General features: G+C 40.6%; 1 protein-coding gene across 4 annotated transcripts in view; it reads left to right on the top strand.

The window, feature by feature from the left end:
• Window positions 1–22,324, top strand: part of spop (speckle type BTB/POZ protein) — a 105,131-nt gene extending 82,807 nt beyond the window's left edge. For all 4 annotated transcript variants that reach the window (XM_083567406.1, XM_083567404.1, XM_083567405.1 and 1 more), the window contains 5 exons: window positions 4,868–5,045; window positions 10,135–10,190; window positions 17,178–17,300; window positions 18,817–18,959; window positions 21,237–22,324. In XM_083567406.1, coding sequence (XP_083423532.1) covers window positions 4,868–5,045; window positions 10,135–10,190; window positions 17,178–17,300; window positions 18,817–18,959; window positions 21,237–21,381 — 645 coding nt within the window. In that variant the 3' untranslated portion in view covers window positions 21,382–22,324. The remainder of the gene's footprint in view (window positions 1–4,867; window positions 5,046–10,134; window positions 10,191–17,177; window positions 17,301–18,816; window positions 18,960–21,236) is intronic.
• Window positions 22,325–22,588: the final 264 nt, after the last annotated feature.

The raw sequence follows: 22,588 nt of genomic DNA, 5'->3' as shown, positions 1-22,588 counted from the left end.
CCTGTCAAGCAACATCTGCTATTCGTGCCGGATCTCCACAGTGGTGTCAAAACGGCAAGCTTTTTGCCGAATCTTCATTTTCGGGAAGAGGGCGAAGTCTGCAGGAGCCAAATCTGGCCAGTAGGGTGTGTGCGGAAGTGAGATCACGTGGATTGTTCTCTGACGATCATCAAGCACGAGTTGCCGAGCGATTTCGCCATTTTTGGGGATTAGGCTCATCGAAGGTTTTCCTGATCTCTCGTCGTCTTCCAGTGATGGTTTTATGCTCTTGAGAACACCTCGAACGACTGGACGAATTTCACGCTGATTTTCTTTTATGCTTGCTATTGGTCTAACAAATAAAATTGGAGGAACACACTTTTTTTGAATAGCACCATTTACACCATTCACAACTTTTTGATACTGCTGGTGCTCTACAGCTTTTTGTTATTTAAACAGCGCCGGTCCTTAAAACGCCAGCAAGCTCCTTTACCATAATTGCACTTGAAATTGTGTGAAATTCCCAACGTCCCTTTTATAACAACACCAAGTACAATTTCTACTTAAATGTTATTTTGCAATTAGATCTATATTTTTGTCTTTTTTTTTTCTTTTCTTTTTAGATGAGGTATATATATATGTATGTATGTGTGTGTGTGTATATATATATATATATATATATATATATATATATATATATATATATATATATATATATATATATATATATATATATATATATATAAAACATTATTAAGTGAGTATACATGCAACAAGCAGTGTCTAAATTAGAGGTGTATGTATGCACTATATGAAATCAGAAAAGCTAAAGTATTTATTTCCCCTCATTGTGTATGTGGAGCCTAACTGTGCTTACTGAGGTAAAGGTCAATAATGAAAACTCTTACTTGCATTAAAAAGAAATATTGCTTAGTATTTGAAATGGCTTGACCCTTAACCCTGTCCAGATTAACTGTAGTGTGTGTGTGAAAGGGTCTCGAGGCTGCCGGTGATGCGTATCGACTGCATTTCAAAGCTGGTTATTGAAATTTTGTCACAAAGGGGGACAAAATTCAGTCCAGTCACTGGTGTGTGTGTGTGTGTGTGTGTGTGTGTGTGTGTGTGTGTGTGTGTGTGTGTGTGTGTGTGTGTGTGTGTGTGTGTGTGTGTGTGTGCTTTTCTTCCTACTCTCTTAATCTTCCCTTGCTACTCTTCTACTAATGAGCAAGTGATGAGTGTGTGTGTGTGTCTGTGTGTGTGAGAGAGAGACACAGGAGCAGGTTCTTGTGTTTCACAGCATGGTTCCCACAGCTGCTTTCATTAATCACACTGCAGGGGGAGAGAGCTGAGCTGACTGATCACACATGCATGCGTGTGCACGCACACAAACACACACACACAGGGATGTGCATATGTGTTTAACATTCGGCAAGCGCTCGTTAGCTGCATGTCAGGGACACACATGTTTCTCACACGATACCTGTATGTGCATCCATGTATCGATCGTAATCGGCTACTTTAATAAATGCACTCTGTCTCCGTTTCCCTTTAAAAAAAAAAAAAGTTTGATCCTTTACGAACAGCAGCAGGTGTCGAAGCATCTGCATTAAAGCAGTGTGTCACACCGAACAAGGCATTACTTTACTGCTCGTATTAGACAGAATAATGAGAGAATAAACGTGTCAGGGTTTAGTGCCCGTGGAGGCCTGAGTGCAGCCAGAGGAAAGCGAAAGCTTTACTCACTTCATCTACAACGTTCTTTTTTTTTTTAATTCACACTGATGAATGAACAGCTCATAAATGGGCTTTTTATTATTATTTTTTGGTTAACAATAAAATGATAATAATTAGAGCTAAACATTAAGTAGAGACGTAAAGCATTTAATAGGATGTTTAATCATTTGTGTGTTTACTGGGCGTGTAAACATCAGGCCAATATTTTAAATAGGCCAAAGTACCACCCCAGAAGCACTGAAATTCAGAAACATGGTTTGTAGCAACCAACCCAGTACCCCAACCCAGTACCTCAACCCAGTACCCCAACCCAGTATCAGCATATTTAATATATATATTTTATATATAAAATTGTGTGTGCACATATAGTATCTCTCAAAGTAAGTACATATTAGCGCATCCATTTTCAATCTTCTCAAGGTACAATACTATAGTAATGAAACTTGGATATATTTTGGTCAATGTGCAGCTTGTATAGCAGTACAGATTTACTCTCCTCTGAAAATAACTCAACATACAGCCATTATGGTCTAAATAGCTGCCAACAAAAGTGAGTACACACAAAGTGAACATGTCAAAACTGTGTCCAAAGTGTGAATATTTAGCATGAGCACCATTGATATCATGCACTACCTTAATCCTCCTGGGCATGGAATTCACCAGAGCTGCACAGGTTGTTGCTGGGAGACTCTTCCATAATGACATCACGGATCTGCAGGATGTTAGACACATGTCGCTTCCCCACCTTCCGCTTGAGGATCCCACACAGGTGCTCAAAGGTTCAGGAGACATACTTGGCCACTAAATCACCTTCAGCTTCCTCAGCAAGACAGTTGTCAGTGTGTTTGGGGTCATTATTATGCTGGAAAACTGCCGTTCGGCTCAGTTTCTGAAAGGAGGGCTGCTTTAATATATTCTGCGTTAGAATGTTCCAGAACATGTTGGAATCCATGTTTCCCTCAATGAACAGCAGCTCCCCAGTACCAGCAGCACTCATGCAGCCACATACCATGATGCTACCACCACCATGCTTTTTATTATTACTATTTATTTTTGTATTTTTTTAAACTATTTGCAGCAGACCGCCCCTCACCTCCACATCTCAGTTCCTGTAGGCTAGCTATATAGCAACTTTCTATCAGAAACTGGGTTAGTCGATCCTGTTTATCATCAACAGCTGGTGTCCAGTAAGATATGATCGTTCTAAGCAGTGCGCTCATAAAATAACAGCATTTATTACAATCAGTAAATACTGCTTTCGGAGCCTCTGTACTTATCACACCTTTTCATTCATGCAATAACCCGATCAGATCATGTAGCATCAATGCATAAAGTTATAGCTCACGAGTTTTGCTTAATGTTCCAATCAGACATGTATTCTGAATAGCTCTGTCTGTGGGGGGAGTGTTTCTATAACTGCTGAGCCCCTGAGAATTTTTCCATGTCTGGTTCCTTTTTATCTCAGCCAAGAACAGAAAGTTCAGTGGGCACAGATTTTTCAAACCTCGTCACTTGATGACAAAAAAGCCTGAGACATACAGATGGTAGGGTCAGAAATTGGAGCAGCAGCCTGGTGGAGGTGGTGTAATCGTGTGGGGAACCACCATGGACACAATTTGCATAATAATGCCAAAGCAAAAGTGGTCTCGATCCTCCTTTGGGGGTGTATTAGTGATTGGCAGCATTACGTCATGTCAACATGGAGTCCCCAAGCAATGTTTCCAGTAACCATGCTATGAAAAAATAGGGATTTTTGATTCCAGGCGATCGAACCCTCCACAAGCTTAAACACACATATTCGAACATTTCAGCGGTGGAACTTGTCAGTCATTTCCGAAAAGCCCACACAAGGAACCACCAGTTAAGATGAAATAATGGAATACAATGCAAGCTTCATTCTCATCAATCTTCTCTTCGTGACACATCTGATCCTTTTATTGCTGTTAACATCTCTCCCTCTCTCTCTCTCTCTCTCTCTCTCTCTCTCTCTCTCTCTCACTCTCTCTCACCCCCCTCCTCTCCCGGGGTGAACATTTAGTCCTCCATTAAGGACATACAAGGGTCCTTGACATTTAATTTCCTGTTTGCGGTGCACTTTTCCCCTCTGCCTGTGTGCCACTCTTTACTCCCACACGCCCCTTTTCTTTCGCTGTCAGTCTGTCAGCACATTACACTTCGAGCGTGTGTTTGGTTTTCAAGTTGTGCATGTTCCACCTCTCTGTTTCTCTCTTCACACTCTCACTCTCTTAAAGTGTGCGTGAGCGAGAGAAAGACGAGACGTTGTCCGCCTTGAGCTTTTGCGCGATCCCGTTTCTATGATGAACCGTGCGTTATGGGATGTCGATCAGGTGTAAAACTAGCCTGACATCAAATTCTCTAGAGGAAAAAAAGCCCCTTTTTTCTTTTTTTTCTTTTCTGATAGCCGTGAGGAACAGAATTTAATTATAGCAGAGTAAAAAAAAAAAAAAAAAGAATTAAAAAGCTTCCATCTGTTGGCTCGACAAGCAGCATGTAAATGTGCGCGCAATTATGACTTTTCGTTTTATTACTTACCCGATCGGTGTATGAATTTTTTTTGTGCGCACGATCGCATTTTAGAGTGTTAGCAACTTTGATCTGTTTATTTATTAATATTTTTTTGGGAGAGATCTTCATGTGCATGCGTGTGTGTTGTGTTTCTGGGCTGAAGTGTGTGTGCCCTGTAGAGAGATAAATGAATGTGCTTGCTGTCTGCAGGAACAGGTGGCAAAGTCAGCATGGTGGCCACCCCCCCCCCCCTCTCTCTCTCTCTCTCTCTCTCTCTCTCTCTCTCTCTCTCTCTCTCTCTCTCTCTCACACACACACTTTTGCCACAAACAAATGGAAGCAATTTGTGTAAATTAAGAGATAACTAGCTATCTACTTTGTTCGACATGCCAGTGTCCCTCTGGAGTACCTGTAGTTTAGCGTCTCAAGGCTCCTCCGTTGTTTTGATTGAAATATGATCTTCTGAACAGATGAGCGAACGTCTGGAAGCTCGTAGGAAGTGTTTACCAATCGAGAGCTAAGGACACGCCTTTATCGTCAAGGATACAGCGCAGGATGATCCACAGGGCTATTGGGGATTATTGATGCTTTTATTAACTGTTGTGTTGTGGTTTTTTTGTGTGTTTAGGTGAGTGTGGTGCAGGACTCGGTCAACATTTCTGGACAGAACACGATGAACATGGTGAAGGTTCCGGACTGCAGACTGGCGGATGAACTGGGCGGGTTGTGGGAACATTCTCGCTTTACTGACTGCTCGCTGTGCGTCGCTGGCCAGGAGTTCCAAGCACACAAAGCCATCCTAGCAGGTAACACACACACACACACACACACACACACACACACACACACACACACACACACACACACTCATCAGGTACTCATAATTAGTAGTATGCGATATGGGCATTTACTGAAATAATGTATTCGTTCAGCATTTTAATTCTTCTGAATATTCATGGTTTGAATCGGAATGTAAATATTTATTATGTCTGCTATTGGAACGCTTCTGAAAACGAAAGTTTAATTTTTTCTGCGCACGTGACTGCACTATAGCTACTCTTGTGCACACTGCACAAACTAAATGAAAAAATGGAGACGAGCAGCTCTGCGTGTTAATTTCTTATGGCTGATTCATGTTCGAGATTTTTGTTTTAATGTGGAAAAAAAATCAATATTGCGCAATATTAGCAGAACAGATTTTATTGTTGGAATAAAAAAACAAAACGAACACCTCGTTGGACTGTTCAACTTTAATTAATTGCCTTTTGTAACTCGCAATTGCAAATGTATTTCTCAAAAACATTCTTTTTTTTTTTTTTGGCCTAAACACTTGGTTTAATAGAAGAACTGGGAATAAATGCACATTTCTCACACATGCATAACTGACCTCAGCATCCATATAAAATAATATGAAGATAATCACGCACGCAGTTCAATTATCGCAGTTGGTCTCAATGTAGCCCACTTTTTTCCGCATTCATAACAAGGTTATGTCATGTCCTACGTAGGCAGCATAAATAGTGAATACAAAGCCACTTGATATGAAAACTTCAATTTTTTATTATTTTTTTTAAACGAACTGAAGGTGGATTTTGTTGCTGTAAAATATAAAGCCGTAATCTATTTTCCTTGCGGTACTTTGGTGCACACTATAAGTACAAAAGTATTGGGACAGAATTCAATTCTCCCTTTACTTGAACTACGAGACCCAAACCTGTTCCAGCATGACAATGCTTCTGTTCACAAAGCCAGCTCCGTGACCATATGCTATACACGTGTTCGTGGCCTGCTGTAGAGCTCTGATCTCAAACCTTTTGAACACTGTTGGGATGAATTTTTCATGCTGACTGCACCCCAGGCCTCCTCACCCTACATCAGTACCTGACTTTGCTAACACCTGTGTAGCAGAATGAGCACAAATCTCCACAATCACACTCCGTAACATCTTCCCAGAAGAGTGGAGGTTATTTGAGAGTGGGTGGCTAAATGTGGAACGGGATGTTTGAAGAGCAAATACTAATCTTATAGTCTGGTGACCGTATAGTGTAGACAGTGAATGCAAACCCATTTGGTGGAGAAGGACGAATGAATGAAGACTGCGTAACTGAAACATATACTCTATACTTTGTTGTCTATGAAGCATCAAATTTCCGTGACTTTATTGTAATCATTTGTAATAATAATGAAGAGAGCCTTCAAGACCAGTTAAATACTGCATGTTGGATTATAATTCCTTTGAGAAAATGGGCCAAAGATGGATTTTGTTGATTGAGGCAACCTCGTCATTCACAAAATTGCTCTAAAATAAATGATAATGCCGTACCTGTTTTTTTTTCTTTTCTTGTAACTAGTATGCACTCTATAGTCCACACTTGCGCGTCTGTTCAGACTGGACACGAATATCACGCAAGCGGAATGAAAAATGAACAGCACTATTCAAATCCCCCCCTGCAGTACTCTCCTGCATTGCAGGGGGACTTTTGCACTATAGTACTCGCCTATATAAAAGTTAAAGAAATAACCAGTTAAAACTGTTCCTCCTTTTCTTCCTGCTCCACCGTCCCTCATTCCTCTACCGCCGCTCTCTGTCGCTTTTCTCTCTTACTCTCAGCATGTCGCTCGTTCATTCATGGCCCAGCTAAGGCCATCTTCGCTATCTCTCCGTATCAGCTCGCGGCTCATTAATCGCCGAGGGGCCGGCCGGTCAGAGCGGGTCGAGTCACCGTGAGAGGCTGCAGTGATTAGAGCAGGCTGCAATGTGCCAGACTTCACCTGCTATTCAGACACTATCAGCAGCAGGAGGAGGGGAAAAAAAAAGCAGGCCTAAGATTAGCCTTATCTCGAGTTTCAGAGTGAAAACCTTAACTATAACACGATTTTGTAGCGTTGCAATTATCAGCGTCATTAGCACTTCTTTATAGTAATTTTATTCTTTATTTATTTCCCGAACTTGACACGCTGCCGATTAAAAGACGGATAATGCAGTTTGACCCTGCAGGCAGCACGAGCGGTTTCTTTGCATCAACAAGCTGCTATGGAATTGTATCTATTTTAAAAGCCGATGGTCTGCTGCGTTTCTCACGTTGCTGTTTGGTGTATAGAGTTTTTTATTATTTTAGTCAGTGATGATATAGAGGTTGTTTTTCTCTTTTTTTGGTTGCTCACACCGCAGCCACACAGAGAGTTTTATTAAAAAACATGAATCCCGCAGCTGCTTTTATTGACTGGTGGAGAGATGCGTTGTATGATTGACAGAAGGAGATCTGGTTGGGGTTTGTGGTGAAGCCTCTCTGTATGACTGGCTTAAGGGCTTAATAACTGTGGTGTACTGGACGTCAGCGAGTAATCGCCGTTTTGTAATATTTAGTTACCTCAGATTCCAGTGAGGAAAACAGCGGCAAGAATTTCAACGATGGCGAGAATCTCAGGGAAACGACTGAAGCTGAAGGCTGAGAAATGTGGCTTGTTGCGTTTCCAAATTTACAGCTATTACAGATTACTACCTCCTCCTACACCAAAAACCCAGCAAAAATGGAGATGAGCAGCTCTGAGGGTTGGGATTTTAGCAAAGAAAGGTGGCATTTCACCTCAGAGATATGGATTTAATTGATGAGAACAACAAGTGAGGTGTTTGTTTTCCTCCTCAAACAGTAAACAATGTAGTTTTATTATTTATTTTTTTACATATTAATATATATGGACAAAAGGTTGTGGACACCCAACCATGAAATAATGGTTTATTTCATTAGAACATCCTATTCTACATTTAGCCTCATTTGCTGTTTTAAAAACCTCCACTCTTTAGGGAAGATGTTCCATGTGGATGTAGAGATTTGTGGTTATTCAGCCACAAGGGTGTTAGTAAAGTCAGGTACTCATGTAGTGTGAGGTCAGAGCTTTATAGCAGGCCCCTCAAGATCATTCAGTCCAAACTTTATAAGCCTTATCTTCATGGAGTTGGTTTTGTACACGGGGCATTGTCAGCTTGAGTTAGGGTTAGGGTCTCCTAGTTCAAGTGATGGAGAATGTAGTTCTACCACACCTAAAGGCATCCTATACAATTGTGCGCCTTTAAATCTAGCAGCTTTAGGAAGAACTACATATGATCAAAGAAATATCTATATGATCTAAAGGTGCTGTTGATGTTGATACTGAACGGCTACTGATTTGTCATCACGCTGTAATCGGAGAAGGAACTCCTAATTGAAAAGCATACCCCAGGTTGACCTCTAGTTATGGTGGAATGCCATGGCATGAAGAACATGGTCGTCTTCATTTCTTGAGAAAAGAAGTGTGTAAAAATCAGCACCTATAGCTATATGGTGCTTAAAAAAAAAATTGTGTAAAACTTTGTAAAAACAATACAGGAAATTGATAGATAATTTTTTATACAGCTCTAACTCCGCAACACACAGTCACCCTATTTCTACCTGAGCCAAATATTCGGTAAAAAACAAAAAACAGCCAGGTCTACCAAATTTCAACTGCGAGGTGCCAACATAAACGTCTTTCTTTAATAAACTGAGGCTTTGGGTGTGTGTGAATGACTAAAGGTGGACATGAAGGCTGTGGTAACACGAATGCACACCCTTTAACCGTGATGCGCAGAAAAGCATCTCGTAGCAAACCAAATGTTAAACCTTGAGGTGTACATGCAGATGCTCCACTTGGAACAAACTTAACAAAACAATACTGTTTAGCGTGGTACAAACTAAGGGTTGCAGAGTTCCGGGGATTTTTTATAACTGGGAACTTTCCATGGGAATGAATAGGAATAAACTGGGAAATGACAAAATTGCAGGTTAACTTATAACCGGGAAATAAAATGTAGTGGGGAAATCTTTTGGTTAACACAACCAGATTTAATGCACAATTATCAATCACACAGCACACTTACTGCAGGGTTACTGAGGCCACACCCCCTGCATGCACTTTGCATCCCTCCGCAAAATAACATCATTTCTTAAATCCTGCACACACACACACACACTGTGCATCTCTCCCACACTGTGCAAATCCTGCACACACACACTGTGCATCTTGGCGAGTCCCCACGTAAATTACATAAATATGACATAAGTCTATACTTGAAACTTCCTTGTGCTGTGTATGAGCTGTTGTGCAACAAATGGATACTAACAATGTAATTTTTTTTTAATTAAATCTGTATTAGTTTAAATTGCATGCCAGCTTGTGACCAAATAAAATGTTTATATTTGTATATGATAGTTTATTTAAATTTTCCAAAATTTCTAAATAATTCCCTTTAAGTTGCCATAAATTCCTGGTAAGTTTTAGACCCAGATGAAGTTTCGGGAAATTTACCAGAAATTTCCCATCTCTTTGCAACCTCAGTACAAACACATGGTGATTATTATTATAATTTCCCCCCCGCCCCCCCTCACCCAATCAGATGCCATCTCTCCCGGTATCTGTGATGTTAAATAGAATTGTTGTACTTTAAAATGCTAGAAAAATCTCCAGTATTAATGTCTGAATTTCACCATGTGACAGCAATTATATAAAATGTCCTTTTCTATCGCTTCGCTTTGTGCTGTCGTGCCGAATTTGAACATATGGCCGCGGGTCCCATATGATTTATTTTTTCTTTTTCTTTCATTCCTCCCTCTCTCCTAGGAATGATGAAGGATTTGCTCTCTCTTATTATGGTAATTAGAGGTGCAACCAGATGGCAGTCTCAGGTCAGAGCAGGGTGATGATCTAAGATGGCGTCTCGTTTTCTTCTTCATCCAGAAACAGCTAGCCATTTTCGAATTCGTCTTACGTTTAATGTGCACGCTCTGTTTTTTTTTTTTTTCCCTGGCAAGGCTGATGATTAGAACCGACGATATTTTAAAGCTTGTTTGACTGAATTTTTGCTTCTCTCTCTTTCAGCTCGCTCTCCTGTTTTCAGCGCCATGTTCGAGCATGAAATGGAGGAAAGCAAAAAGGTATGTTTATAATTTTATTTTTATTTAAATAGTTTATATATAAAATAATAATAATTAAAAAAAAAACTTCTTTCCTGCTTGTTTCTCTTTCTGTGACTCTCAGTTGCCTTGTCTGGCTTTTATTCTCTCATTAAACTTCAGAGAAGGGAACAAAGCCCCCACAGTGTAGGACGCAGTAGAAGATGCAGAGCTTCATTTAAACACTTCTAAGACGATCAAGTGTAATTGTAAGAAGTCACTTAGTCGTCCTGCAGCGCAGGAGTGCCTCGCTAATCTGTCTTTAGTGGAAACGCGTGCCGTCCCCACGCCTCTACACGTCGGACGTCGTGTAGCTGCGTTTGGTGAATCGACACAGTTCTTCGTAGCGCCGTACATTAATATACGCCATGTTCTCTTTATGCAGTTCCTCCTCCAGAAACTACGTCATGTACACATTCATACAACTGTCCAACATGTAGCTAGAAAGAGAAATGGAGTACAAAAAAAGAAAGTATAAAATATTGTTATATAGAAATTTTCAGATGAATTCAGTCAGAATCGGGATTGCTGGGGTTCCCAAATTAAGGGTCAATTTTAAACGCACAATCTCCCCTTTTTTACCGCATTTGTACAGATTCATTTAAAACATCTCTCTAATGTTAGAAAGGGATTGTGCGTTTTTTCAAATGTTAATCGCGTTCAATCATGTTAAACTTCAGCTTTATGTGTGCCCCCCCTCCAGATACTCTGCATTTTCCAGTCCGTCTACTCGTACTTAATGAACCAGTGTTGAGTCTTTAATTAAACACGTACTGTACAGTATGTACTACTATACATTGTTGCCAAATATTCCATTTGAACGTTGAAGATGTGAAACCATTCAAAAGCTCAGTTTTGTGTCTCAGACTTGTTTTACTAAATAATTTTTATTAAGGTCAGAGATCTCGAATTGAGGGAACATTTGAAAAGAGAAACCGAGCTCGTTATCACTACATAAAATCAATTCATCTTGAAAAACCAGACACACTGGATGTGGCACTGGATATGGCGCTTTTTTTTCTCTCTCTTATTTAGTATCACCTGCTGTGTTTTGTCCCTTACATACTGGATGGTTTTATTTATATTATATATATATATAATATATATATAACACCTCCTGCTTTTCCGGCAAGAAACGCATGCTCTCACCCGTAACCCGTTAACACCGATTATCATTCCTGTTCAGTCACACGTCTTAACCATGTGTTACTGACACGATGAAATGTTCATATCTGCCAGTGTTGTTAAAAATAAATGAATATACTATATGTAAAATAAAAACGGCGAGGGTGTTCAAGGAAAACACGAAAAATAAACCACGTAAAGAGTTTATGGTACGCAAATGCATGCTTCATATTGAAAGAAAGAAAAAAAAAGATCTCATTTACTTAAACTTTAGTTATAAAAGTCTGGATACGCAATTTAACTTTTAATGCATATAGAACAGTAATTAGTTTATGGCTATGAATTTGACTCGATGAAATGGATAGAGTTTCTTTTCCAGGCATTATTTTTATCGTTAGCCACACACTAACGCCACACTCTTATCACACTTGCCACACGCGGCTCTGCCTTAAATGCGACAAGAAAACAATAAATAAATAAATACTTCTCTCGCTTCACTTATCTACACTATTTGTATTTATACACACATTATATGGACAAAAGTTTGTGGACATCTGATCACCTGTGATTTCAAACCTAACATTCCAAACAGTGGTGTACAGTAACTATGTTAACGGGTTTGTTACTGTACTTGAGTAGCTTTTTGGCGTATCTGTACTTTACTGACGTATTTCCATTTGGGGAGACTTTAACTTCACTACATTTCAAAGTCAAATATGGTACTTTTTACTCAATTACTTTTTGCTAATTCAGTCGTTCCTTTTTATTTACGGGTTGATAGAAACTGGTCCATCACACAGCAAACCACCAATCAGGGTAGAGCGCGTGCTTCGTTTTGAAATTTGTTTTGGTTGCTGCTCGGTGGAAACTACAGTTCAGCATCGTTTTCAGGGTAATACATGATAGAAGAGACTCCAGACTCTAACTTGCAACAATACCCGTGGCTTTAATTGTAATATTTTTTTTTTTTAAGTAGTCAAAATGAAGGTTTTGGGCTCATGATAATTTGACTAGACATCAGTGTTTGACTCATTAATGTCATTCTATTAATAGAAGGGTGTGCTGAGTGTAACAGTGCCTTTCACATAAACTGAGTTTATTAAGCAAAGAGTCTTGTGATGAAAATGATGCACTTTATTGCCAAAAGTAGTCACCCATCCAAATCATTCCAGTTCAGGTGTTCCAATCACTTCCAAACATGCCGCTTAGTTCCACTGAAAGAACTCTTAATGCTCCAGCAAACCAAGACATTTTGGACAATTAAATGCTCCCAACTTTGTGGGAAAAGTTTGGGGACGACCCAAGCAAGATCCATAAAGACATGGATGAGTGAGATTTGGTGTGGAAGAACTTCACCGACCTGCACAGAGTCCTGACCTCAACCCGATCGAACACCTTCTCATCCAACATCAGCGTCTGACCTCACAAACAATGCAGTGCATTAAAGATACATATGAAGCAGCTGCCTATGCAGTGAAAACAATATGACGCTGTACAATTCAATCTGGCACAGATAGTTTTTATTTCTTTAGTTGAAACAGACAGCAAATCATCAATTTACTTTGCCTTCAGATTCTTTCACACACAGTCTTTTTGTAGAGCAAATAAAATAAAAATAAAAAAAACTTAAATAAACCAGATGTTCTTTTCCTGTTCTGTTTCCAGGAAGATGCAGCTCTACCTCTGCCATGTTAATCTGAATTCTGTGTGCCTCTCAGGACACGCCTCAGTCCCCATAGTGTTGATGCGTCATCCTCATGTAGCAGCAGTTTAGCGAGGAGAAATCGGTCTACATCTAAAATATTGGGCACTGTCTAAATGAAAAAGGCATCTACTAATTATTATATATAAACAATTCCTATTTTTAGTGACACAAATATGTTAAAAACCATGCACCGTGATACAAATGCCAACTTATTCCCGATGCAAATGGCTGAATATTACCATCCCTGATGCACAGCAGATCTTCATGGAGCTGCTCTAGTGCACAGTGGTATCGTCGTACAAGTGAACAGAAACTTTTATTCTAGTGCGTCCAAAGACATCATGTTCAATCGTGTGCAGTTCGGGAACGAACCACATAGGGCTGGAAAAGTCCATATAGTGTATATATTTACATTCATCCAGGCAACTGAAACGTTTTCATGCAGAACCTGCAAACATTTTGTTTTATACGTTTGTAATAGGGCTGCTGCGATCGATTATTTGTGTAATCGAGTATTCAAACGGTTATTCCATCGATTAATCGAGTCATCGGATTAGTGCTTTTTCTGTATTGAAGAGCGATACTAAATAAGAGCGAGAAAATCAGACGGGTCTCTTAAAACGACCGTCATTTGTTTTTCTTTCGAGAAAATTGTACGTTTTTATTGCTAAAATCGAACGCTAGAATTTCAGCGAAAAAACTAAACCAATTTAGTGCAATTAATAGCCATTTTTACATCAAAATACAAATACAGTTGCGTTAAAAGAAATCCCTCCGCAGTGGCCACGTAGTGTAAAAAACGATTAGTTTAATAAAAATCTTAATTATTCTCACTTATTGTATTTATTTATTAAATCTCGCACAGTATAGCGATGTGGTTTACTTGTCTCCAGAAAAGCTGCTTGAAATTTTCCACGCGCTAAATCCGCGTGTTTATCGCCGAACGTGCTCCACTCCTCTGCTCTACGTGGCACTGTATACAAATAAACACATCAAAATTTATTTCCAATTACTTTAAAAACGGTAACCGCACTGTTCGGTGTTTTCTTTGTTTTAAGGTGAAATGATCCCAAACTTAATGCCGTTTTTTTTTTTTTTTTCTCATCGTCCCTAATGGCGTTTTTTTCTTCTCATCGTCCCTTTGCTGTTTTCTCGCAGATCCTCCATTTTTAATCCATGCTTCTGTTACCTGTCCTGAGCGCTCCAGAGATCAGCGGGTGGTGCGCCACTAATAATTGCCCGTGGGAAACACAGTGTTCCGTGTTTTGTTAAATGGACCAAACGGAATTAATTCTCGAATAATTCGAGGAACCGTTACTGCCCTAGTTTTTAGGCATGTTTGCATCCGGGGTCTGATCTACCGAGACACGTACCGTAACAGTCAGAAGCATGTAGCATTAGTATGAATCCATTGTGTCGTATCCTCCAAATCTATCCAAAATAACCCACGATTACAATTTGTAATCTTTTTGAATGATTTTAGCATTGGTAATAAATGAAGTAGTGTGTCTGACACATGATGCTTTCAGGAATCAGCAACTAACATTTAAAAGGAGGGTTACAATTAACCTGTTCTGTCCTATACGTGCTGTATAGCCAATAATCCTGTGCGACGGAGCAGCGGTGGGAAACGCCAGGAGGATGAGGCACATGATAGGAGAAATCCGTGCAGCTTTGCTGTTGTAGAGTCACTAAAGCACAGGAGTATGTTAGGTGAGCTGAGCTGTAAATGTTAATACCTTTCAGGATCTTGGCAGTAAAAATAATATGTTGTGAGCCTCATTGTAATGTCTGTGCCATTTTTTTATAACCCCCTCATCCCTGACGCAGCAGCATCCACTATTATCCCCTCACTGACACGCTTCCTGATTTCTCTATTTTCTCCCTACACTTTCCCTCCGCTCACAAACCGCTGGGTCACTGTGCCACACACACACACACACACACACACACACACACACACACACACACACACACACACACACACTCTCTCCTCTCATCTTTTTCTGCTTTCCTCTTTCCTAGAATTTCATCACCTTGTTTTTTTATTACATTTTCAGATGGTCTAGATTTGGGGCTGGAGAAAAATAATTTATTTTTTATTTTTTTATTTATTTTTTTGAAGGCATTTCCTCTTGTTTGTTAAAGGGATGTTCACCCTTAACAGGTTCCAGCATCCCACACACACTCTCTCTTTCTCTATCTACCTTTCTGTCTGTCTGCTTATCACTCTTTCTTCTACTCCCTCCCTCCCTCCCTCCCTCCCTCCCTCCCTCCATCCATCCATCCATCCATCCATCCATCCATCCATCCATCCATCCATCCATCCCTCTCTCTCTCTCTCTCTCTCTCTCTCTCTCTCTCTCTCTCTCTCTCTCTCTCTATCTATCTAAGGGGTAAAAAGAGAAGAAATACTTCCCTTAACTCGGTCTATCCCTTGTACTCACTCTGACACTCACTTAAAATGTTTCATTCTCTTTCTTTTTCTTCTATGTCTGTCTGCATATATTTCTCCTCTCACTCCTTTCTTTTCCTGTCATTTTTGAATTACCTCTACCCCATCTCTCTCGCTCTCTCCTCTCTTCTGTCTCTCCTCCCCATGTCTCTCTTCCTCTTGGTCCCTCTACCAAACTTTAATTTTTTTCCTGCTCCGCTTTCCCCTTCTTTCCCTTCTCTCTGTCTCCTCTCTACTTCTTGCTCTTAGTGTTTCACCTTTTTTCTTTTTCTCTTTTCTGTCTGTCTCTATAACATGTTTTCTTCTACTTCAGTCTCTTTCTTGCTCCATCCCTCATCCAACTAGCTATAAACACTCTCACTGCTCCTTGTCATGTCATACCCTCGTACACCTCGCCATCTCTTTCTTTCTCTCTGTTGTTCTCAAAGGCCGTCAACTCAAGAATAATTGTGGCAACCGAGGTGTGTGTGTGTGTGTGCGTGTCTTTTTTTACCGTGCGGTTCTCGTTGTTAGTTAGATGTTGATGAATGACTGTGTGACTGAGGCCTCGCTTTGACCTTTTCATTTGAAAAAGTGTGAACTTAATTTACGTTTGTGGGTTTTATAGACTTGTTTTTCACTCTTCCTTTTTGCTTAGTCACAGCAGAAGGGTGTGCGCGTGCACGCTTAGACTGGAGCTCTATTGTGTTGACCTCAGTCATGTTGCGCGGGTCGGCGTGCTTCGGATAAAGCAGGATTGTAATTGGTTCCCAGGCGGAGCAGGAAAAAGGTGCTGGGTGGCTGTTAGCACAGCGGAGAGCGATAAAATGCTGCTACAGTGAAGTGGCCTGAGGTGAGAGAAAGAGAGAGAAAGAGAGCAGGATTAATTCTATGAAATCAACCTGGCAGAAGAAAAAGAGTAGAAAGAAAATAGTGGTTTGTTTCTTGTTTTTATTACTTGAGTCAGAGAGAACATGTCCTTGTGTCAGATTGGTATGTGTTTCCTATGTGACCAGTCACTGATGTTGATTTAAAAAATTTTTTCCCCGCCTGAAATGAGGGGATGATGGGTGTGTTGGTTTCCGATTGATCGTATCAGGCTGGCTAATGCCTTGATTGCTGTGTGTGTGAATTGATAATGCTGTCAATGTGGTAACGGTTGTGTAGGATGAGACATTTAAAGTTCCTTTTAGCAGGTTTTCTGCTGTATTTGGTTCGTCACTTGGCCCTGAGGACTGTTATGTAGTATGATGTTTTATATACACCGATCAGCCATAACATTGTGTTGGTTGCTTCACCTGTCATAATATTGTGTTTTTCAGTTAGACTTGCAACAGTCAAAACATGGTGGTAATTAAAAAAAAGAAAAAAGAAACAATTAATCTGGGAGCCAAAAGATCTTTGAATCAGGATCTCATGAATAAATTCTCAAATCTGATTGGTCGGGTGACTGGGGTATATTTCTGCGTGTAATTGCGCAGCTCGGATGGCTGTCACACGAGCAAAAGGTTTATGTTTATACACTCGTTGCTATAGTAACAGATTACACACAGACTAATACGATTAAATAATTAAACGAACATTAATTGACTGAGACAATGAGTTTACCAACCATTCTGACCAGTGGAAAAACTGTTCGATAGACAGAAGGCAGCTGTGGTGCTGATGAACAATATGAACATTTTGACGCTCCTGTGTTTCGCAGAACCGAGTGGAGATCAACGACGTGGAGCCCGAAGTGTTTAAGGAGATGATGTGTTTCATCTACACCGGCAAAGCACCCAACCTGGACAAGATGGCCGACGACCTGCTTGCTGCTGCTGACAAGGTCTCTGTCTCTCTTTATCTCTTTCAGTCTGTCTATTACACAACAGAGGCACACAATGTTCCTGTTTTGTTAAATAAAACCGAATATGAGAATCCCATTCTGAGCAGAACTGATGTGGCCTGTCTTTTGAAAGGTTTCCATCGCATAAGCACCTCACACTCGCATTGTTCATAGCTTTATTACATCGGTCCTTCATTTGTATTTTTTTTTGTTATACATTTTATCAGCTTTTTTTGGCCTTGTGCAGCTTTATAACATCAGCCTATTCAATGCACCACTCATAATGCTGCTTGTCTTGCTAAAGTGTGTGTGTTTGTGTGTGTGTTTGTGTGTTTTTGAGGACCCTGTGGCTATTCTTTACAGTTTTAGTGTGTACTGATGGTGCATTCTCTTGTCAGGAAACATCCTGAAGCTCCTCACACGTTCTGTTTTGGCAATAGTTTTTCATTTCTGTGTCTCTGTGTGTTTTGGATGACAGTTAAAGGACAGACCGAGTCTTTGGGGAGATTGCATGCTTTTATTTGGAACTCTCTGAACGTCTCGTGTATGCGTGTTCACGTGTGCTTGCACGTGTATTTTTTTTTTTTTTTTTTTTCTTTATATATATATAAAAGAAGTGGCATTGTTGCAGCAAAAAAAAAAACTTTTTAAGGAATAGCTTAAGGGATTAGATATTACTGATGGTTTCTATGCACAGTTGGATTATTTATATCTCTATAAGCCCTGATAATCGAATTCAGATATTGTTATTAGAGGTCGACCTATTCATTGGTTTTGCAGATTATTTGGCATATATAGTTGATTCCTGGAACTGTGTGTAAATATCAATTTAGTTTTTCCGGGTTGCTTTATCCAATATGAGAGCAGCCTCTAGAGGCAACTCACTGAAGTCACGTGCTGTTTATTTGAAGCGGGGTTTTTTATTTATTATTATTTATTTTGGATGTAACTGTTTTTATTAATCTGAATCTTTTATTAATTGTGTTGCTTTTTGTTTCAGTTTAAATGCATGCCTTTAATTTATCTCAGTATTTATTGATATAATTATTAATCTATTCACGTTTCATTTAGAATTTTCATAATTTAGTACCGTATTTTTTTATTTGTAACTTTTTTGTTATAAAGTAAATATACTATTTTACATGGTGGTATTTTTTTTTATCGAGGAATCCAAAGAAACAATTGTTGACCGGGTGATTATTCGTGTTTTGGAAAGTACGATCCAACCTAAACTATCGATTTCTGTAAAACCGTTCGACCTCTAATTTACATCACTTGATGTAGGTTCATCTGAATCGATCTATTGATCAGATTATTAAAAATCGCTTCTAATTAACAGGTCCTGTAAGAGTTTCTCTTCTCTGATTGATGCTGAAATAATTTTTTTGTTGTAGGTCTCTACAACCTGTTGTTGTGAACATGTATAGTAAACGGGAAGCTATTAGCCACATTGCTGTTTTATTTGGGGTTTGGATTTCTACATGACACATCTGTGTGTGTGTGTGTGTGTGTGCAGTATGCTCTGGAGCGCTTGAAGGTGATGTGTGAGGACGCCCTGTGTACGAGTCTATCTGTGGAGAACGCTGCCGAGATCCTGATTCTGGCTGACCTGCACAGCGCCGATCAGCTTAAAACCCAAGCCGTCGACTTCATCAACTAGTGAGTGACTGATTTTTTTTATTTTCTTTCTTTCTTTCTTTTTTCCCCTACCATCACGTTCAAGCCGACCTCTGTCCTTTTCCATCACATCCATTTTCCAGCATGCTTCACCGACCTCCCACCTCACAGGAGCTATAAAGTGTAGATAAACGTTAACCTTTAAGGTAATTTTGTACAAAGCGCATGCTGGTTGTGGTACAGTGGTTGGTTCAGTCCCGCCAGTTCCATCTGACTGAGGCCTTATTTAGATTTCCCACTCATGTGATTAACCTTTCCATCCACCACCATGTAGCTGTAATGCAGCACTTTCTTTTTTTTGTTTTTCTTTCATTTTTACAATCTAGCTGATGCAAGTATGTGTTGCTTCTCCATGCTCCACTTTCCTCAGCATGCTTTCCCTCGCTCTCTCACTGTCTCCTTTTTTTCTGTTGGTCCTTTTCTGTCTTCCAACGTGTGTCTTTTTTCTTTTTCTGTCTCTTAATGTCTCTCTGTGTCTCTGCCTCTCTCTCTTGCTGCATCTTTCATTGGCTCTTTCCCTTTCTTTCTCTTTTCCCCCTCTCAAGATTCAAAATCTCGGATTTACTTCTTCCCTGACCCATTACACTCTCTCTCTCTCTCTCTCTCTCTCTCTCTCTCTCTCTCTCTCTCTCTCTCTCTCTCTCTCTCTCTCTCTCTCTCTCTCGGGGACTTTCTCTATTTCTCTATTACTCGCTCTCACTTTTTCACTGTCTTCTTTCCTGTCTGTCTCCCTCTTTTTTCCTCTCTTTGTTGTAGGTCCTTTTCTGTCTTTGATAGTCTCTCCCGCTTTTCCTTTCGCCCTTTCTTCCTTTCTTCCTTTCACTCTCTCTATCTGTCTTTTTCTGTCTGTCTGTATCTCTTTATCTTTCTCTCTCTTTCTAATGCACATTCATTCAGCAACCACAATATCAACAACACAAGCCGCAAAGATCACTCAGTATCCACGTGCACTTCTAGTCCCACACAACGTTTCTGCTGTGTAACCACCCAAAAATAGTTTTAGACACGTTTTTTTTTCTTTTAAGAAATGTTATCACCAGCTTCACAAAAGCATCTTTGCTGGTGTTTGATTTAAAAACAAGTTTTCTATGAGATTCGGTCTGTTTCTGTCCACCAGGTACCAATCAGAGTTACTAATTATAAATAAAGACGAGACTGGACTAATGTACATCTTCAGCTCAATAAATAATGTAAATCCGACGTAGGATGTTTTTAATCCAGCTCTTATGATTGTTTTGTTTAGTGGGTTTTAAAGACCCATTGAGAGCAGCATTGCTTCACTACACGATGGCAGATTTGTGCTTGATGGAGCCGCACAGGCAAAATAACATTACAGTTGATGTGACCATAATCACAGGAATCGTGCGCATTCCTTCCATTGTCTTTTGGGATGCCAAAAGCATGCCTGCTCTTTAACCACATTACATTATGTGCAGCTGTTTTGTGGCTTAATTTTTTTTTTTTTGGAAACAGCATAAATGAATAGAAACAATTGTTTTTAAAACACGTGTCTGATTTGCACTGATGTGTGAAATCCGGTTGCCAGGAATGCAACCTTTCCAGCATCCACCAAAATCCCTCAGCCGGTGGTGTTTTGGTTTCCCAGGCTGTAAAAACGATTGTATGTTCACAATCACCGTTTTTCTTTTATTTGTTTATGAGCGTCTTGCGCTCTCCTGGGGGCCGTGCGGCTCCATGCAGAGTAATAGTTTAGCTATTGATCTGTTGAGGAACTGCTGGAGGGCTTTGACTGGAGCATGCTGGGTTGAGCTGGAGCACTTACAGCCTTCATCCTGGCACAGAACAATTCTTGACAAAAATAAAACAGTAACAGCTACAAAACAGGCTGCACGTGTTAGAAACTGTTCAGGTTTATGTCTAGTTGTGTGCTTTTCACCGCTCAAGTCTACATTCCCGGCGTAAAGTATCAGGACAGTAGTCCTTCGATCGACCTTAAGCATGTTTTCGGGGGTAAATGCGTTCGCAGGACCGAGCTTCCTGCCAAATCCTGGTCTTGTACTGCAATTAAGGGCGAGAGTTTGGCGGGGTGAGGTAGCGGACACGCCGTACACACCAGCGAAACCCACTCAGGCGCATGGTAAATGTCGTTAAAGGCCATTGTTGTGCGTGATAGTGCAGTTTGGCCCCCTCGCGGTGGAAGCAGATCGAGGACAACATGCGAACAAGTGTACATTGTGTCTAAAAATGATTTCTCTCTCTCTCTCGCTCTTTCTCTCTCTCGCTCTTTCTCTCTCTCAGCCATGCATCAGATGTGATGGAGACATCCGGCTGGAAGTCCATGGTGGCGTCTCATCCTCACCTGGTCGCCGAGGCGTATCGTTCCCTGGCGTCGGCTCAGTGCCCTTTCCTGGGCCCACCCCGAAAGCGCCTCAAACAATCATAGTGCCCCGAGCTTTCAATCCACCCAGCCCCCCCGCTTCGACAGAACTGCCCACAACGAGGCGCCATTCTTAAATTTACCCCTTCTAAATATACTCCCTGTAGGGACTCTAGCCAATCCTTGATCCCAAGGTACTGTGTTCTGTAGCGTCCCTCCCTGCCCTCCTCAAACGTCCTCAGCCAAAAATCCCAGGAACGTCAGGGAACCTCCAGCCGAACGGTCATCGCTAGTGGGATGCTGTACCCCCAAACCCCCCACGAGGGTTTTTCCCACCTGTGCTCCCTCCTTGACACCCCTCCCCAAGCGCCCAACCTAACCAGGATAAGCGAGCTTTCAGTGGGAGTCGACGGTGTCTACAGATCAGATAAACGGATCGGCAAGACGGATAGTGACTACAGGACACAAGGACTCTCTATCGGTGGACTGTGACCGTCCCCCACCATCCCGTTGCGATGGATTCTCCTTTACTGTGTGTGTCATTTGTTCCCGTGGATTTTAGGACGAGAAAAAAACAACCCAGCTTTTGTTGGGGGAACTGCAGAGCTTTTAACTAGGTAGCTTGTCTCCTTATGATATCAGCATTCCGTTCCAGCGTTCAAGTAGGTCATGTGTCTGTTTTTCAACGACGTTTTCTCCTCAACTTCTGTCGCAAAATCCTGAAGAAAGTGACTTTACTTGATGCCGTTATCTAAAGCCGACTCCCGATTGGCCGGTCAGAGAGCGAGAGGCACAGATGGACTTCCTGTGTATCTCCTGTGTTTTGGAGAGTGCTAGATTGCACATAAGAGGGTTGAAAGCAGGGGAGTATGTAAATACAAGGTTATATTTCTTTTGATGTTTCTTTGAGAGTTTTCTCCTCCTTGTAGCACTTCTGTATTTAAACCCAGGCTTTCTGTATGAAAACAAAAACAACCAAAAAAAAGGATAATAAAATTGGCTGTGCTCACTTTGTTCTTTGACTGTTACCATGTTTACCCACATTTCTACCTTTATCCGCCTTCAGATTTAAAGATTTTCAGGTGTTTTGTGACAAAAACTTTTATGGAAGTACGTCTAACTGACAGTTAGCCAAAGCCTCTTTTCTTATGGGTCTCTGGGTGAACATAAAGCAGTTATTTCTTCTTATTTCTCCAATTTTGATTGGAGATTCAAAAAAGGAGGGAAAAAACCGTCAGTGAATCACAGCACAAAAATTAAAGCCACCTCTTCA

Source organism: Silurus aristotelis (assembly GCF_946808225.1).
Source record: "Silurus aristotelis genome assembly, chromosome: 17".
NCBI classification, from domain to species: Eukaryota; Metazoa; Chordata; class Actinopteri; order Siluriformes; family Siluridae; genus Silurus; species Silurus aristotelis.
Note: the sequence above shows the minus strand (reverse complement) of the source record. Positions and strands in the feature narration are given on the sequence as shown.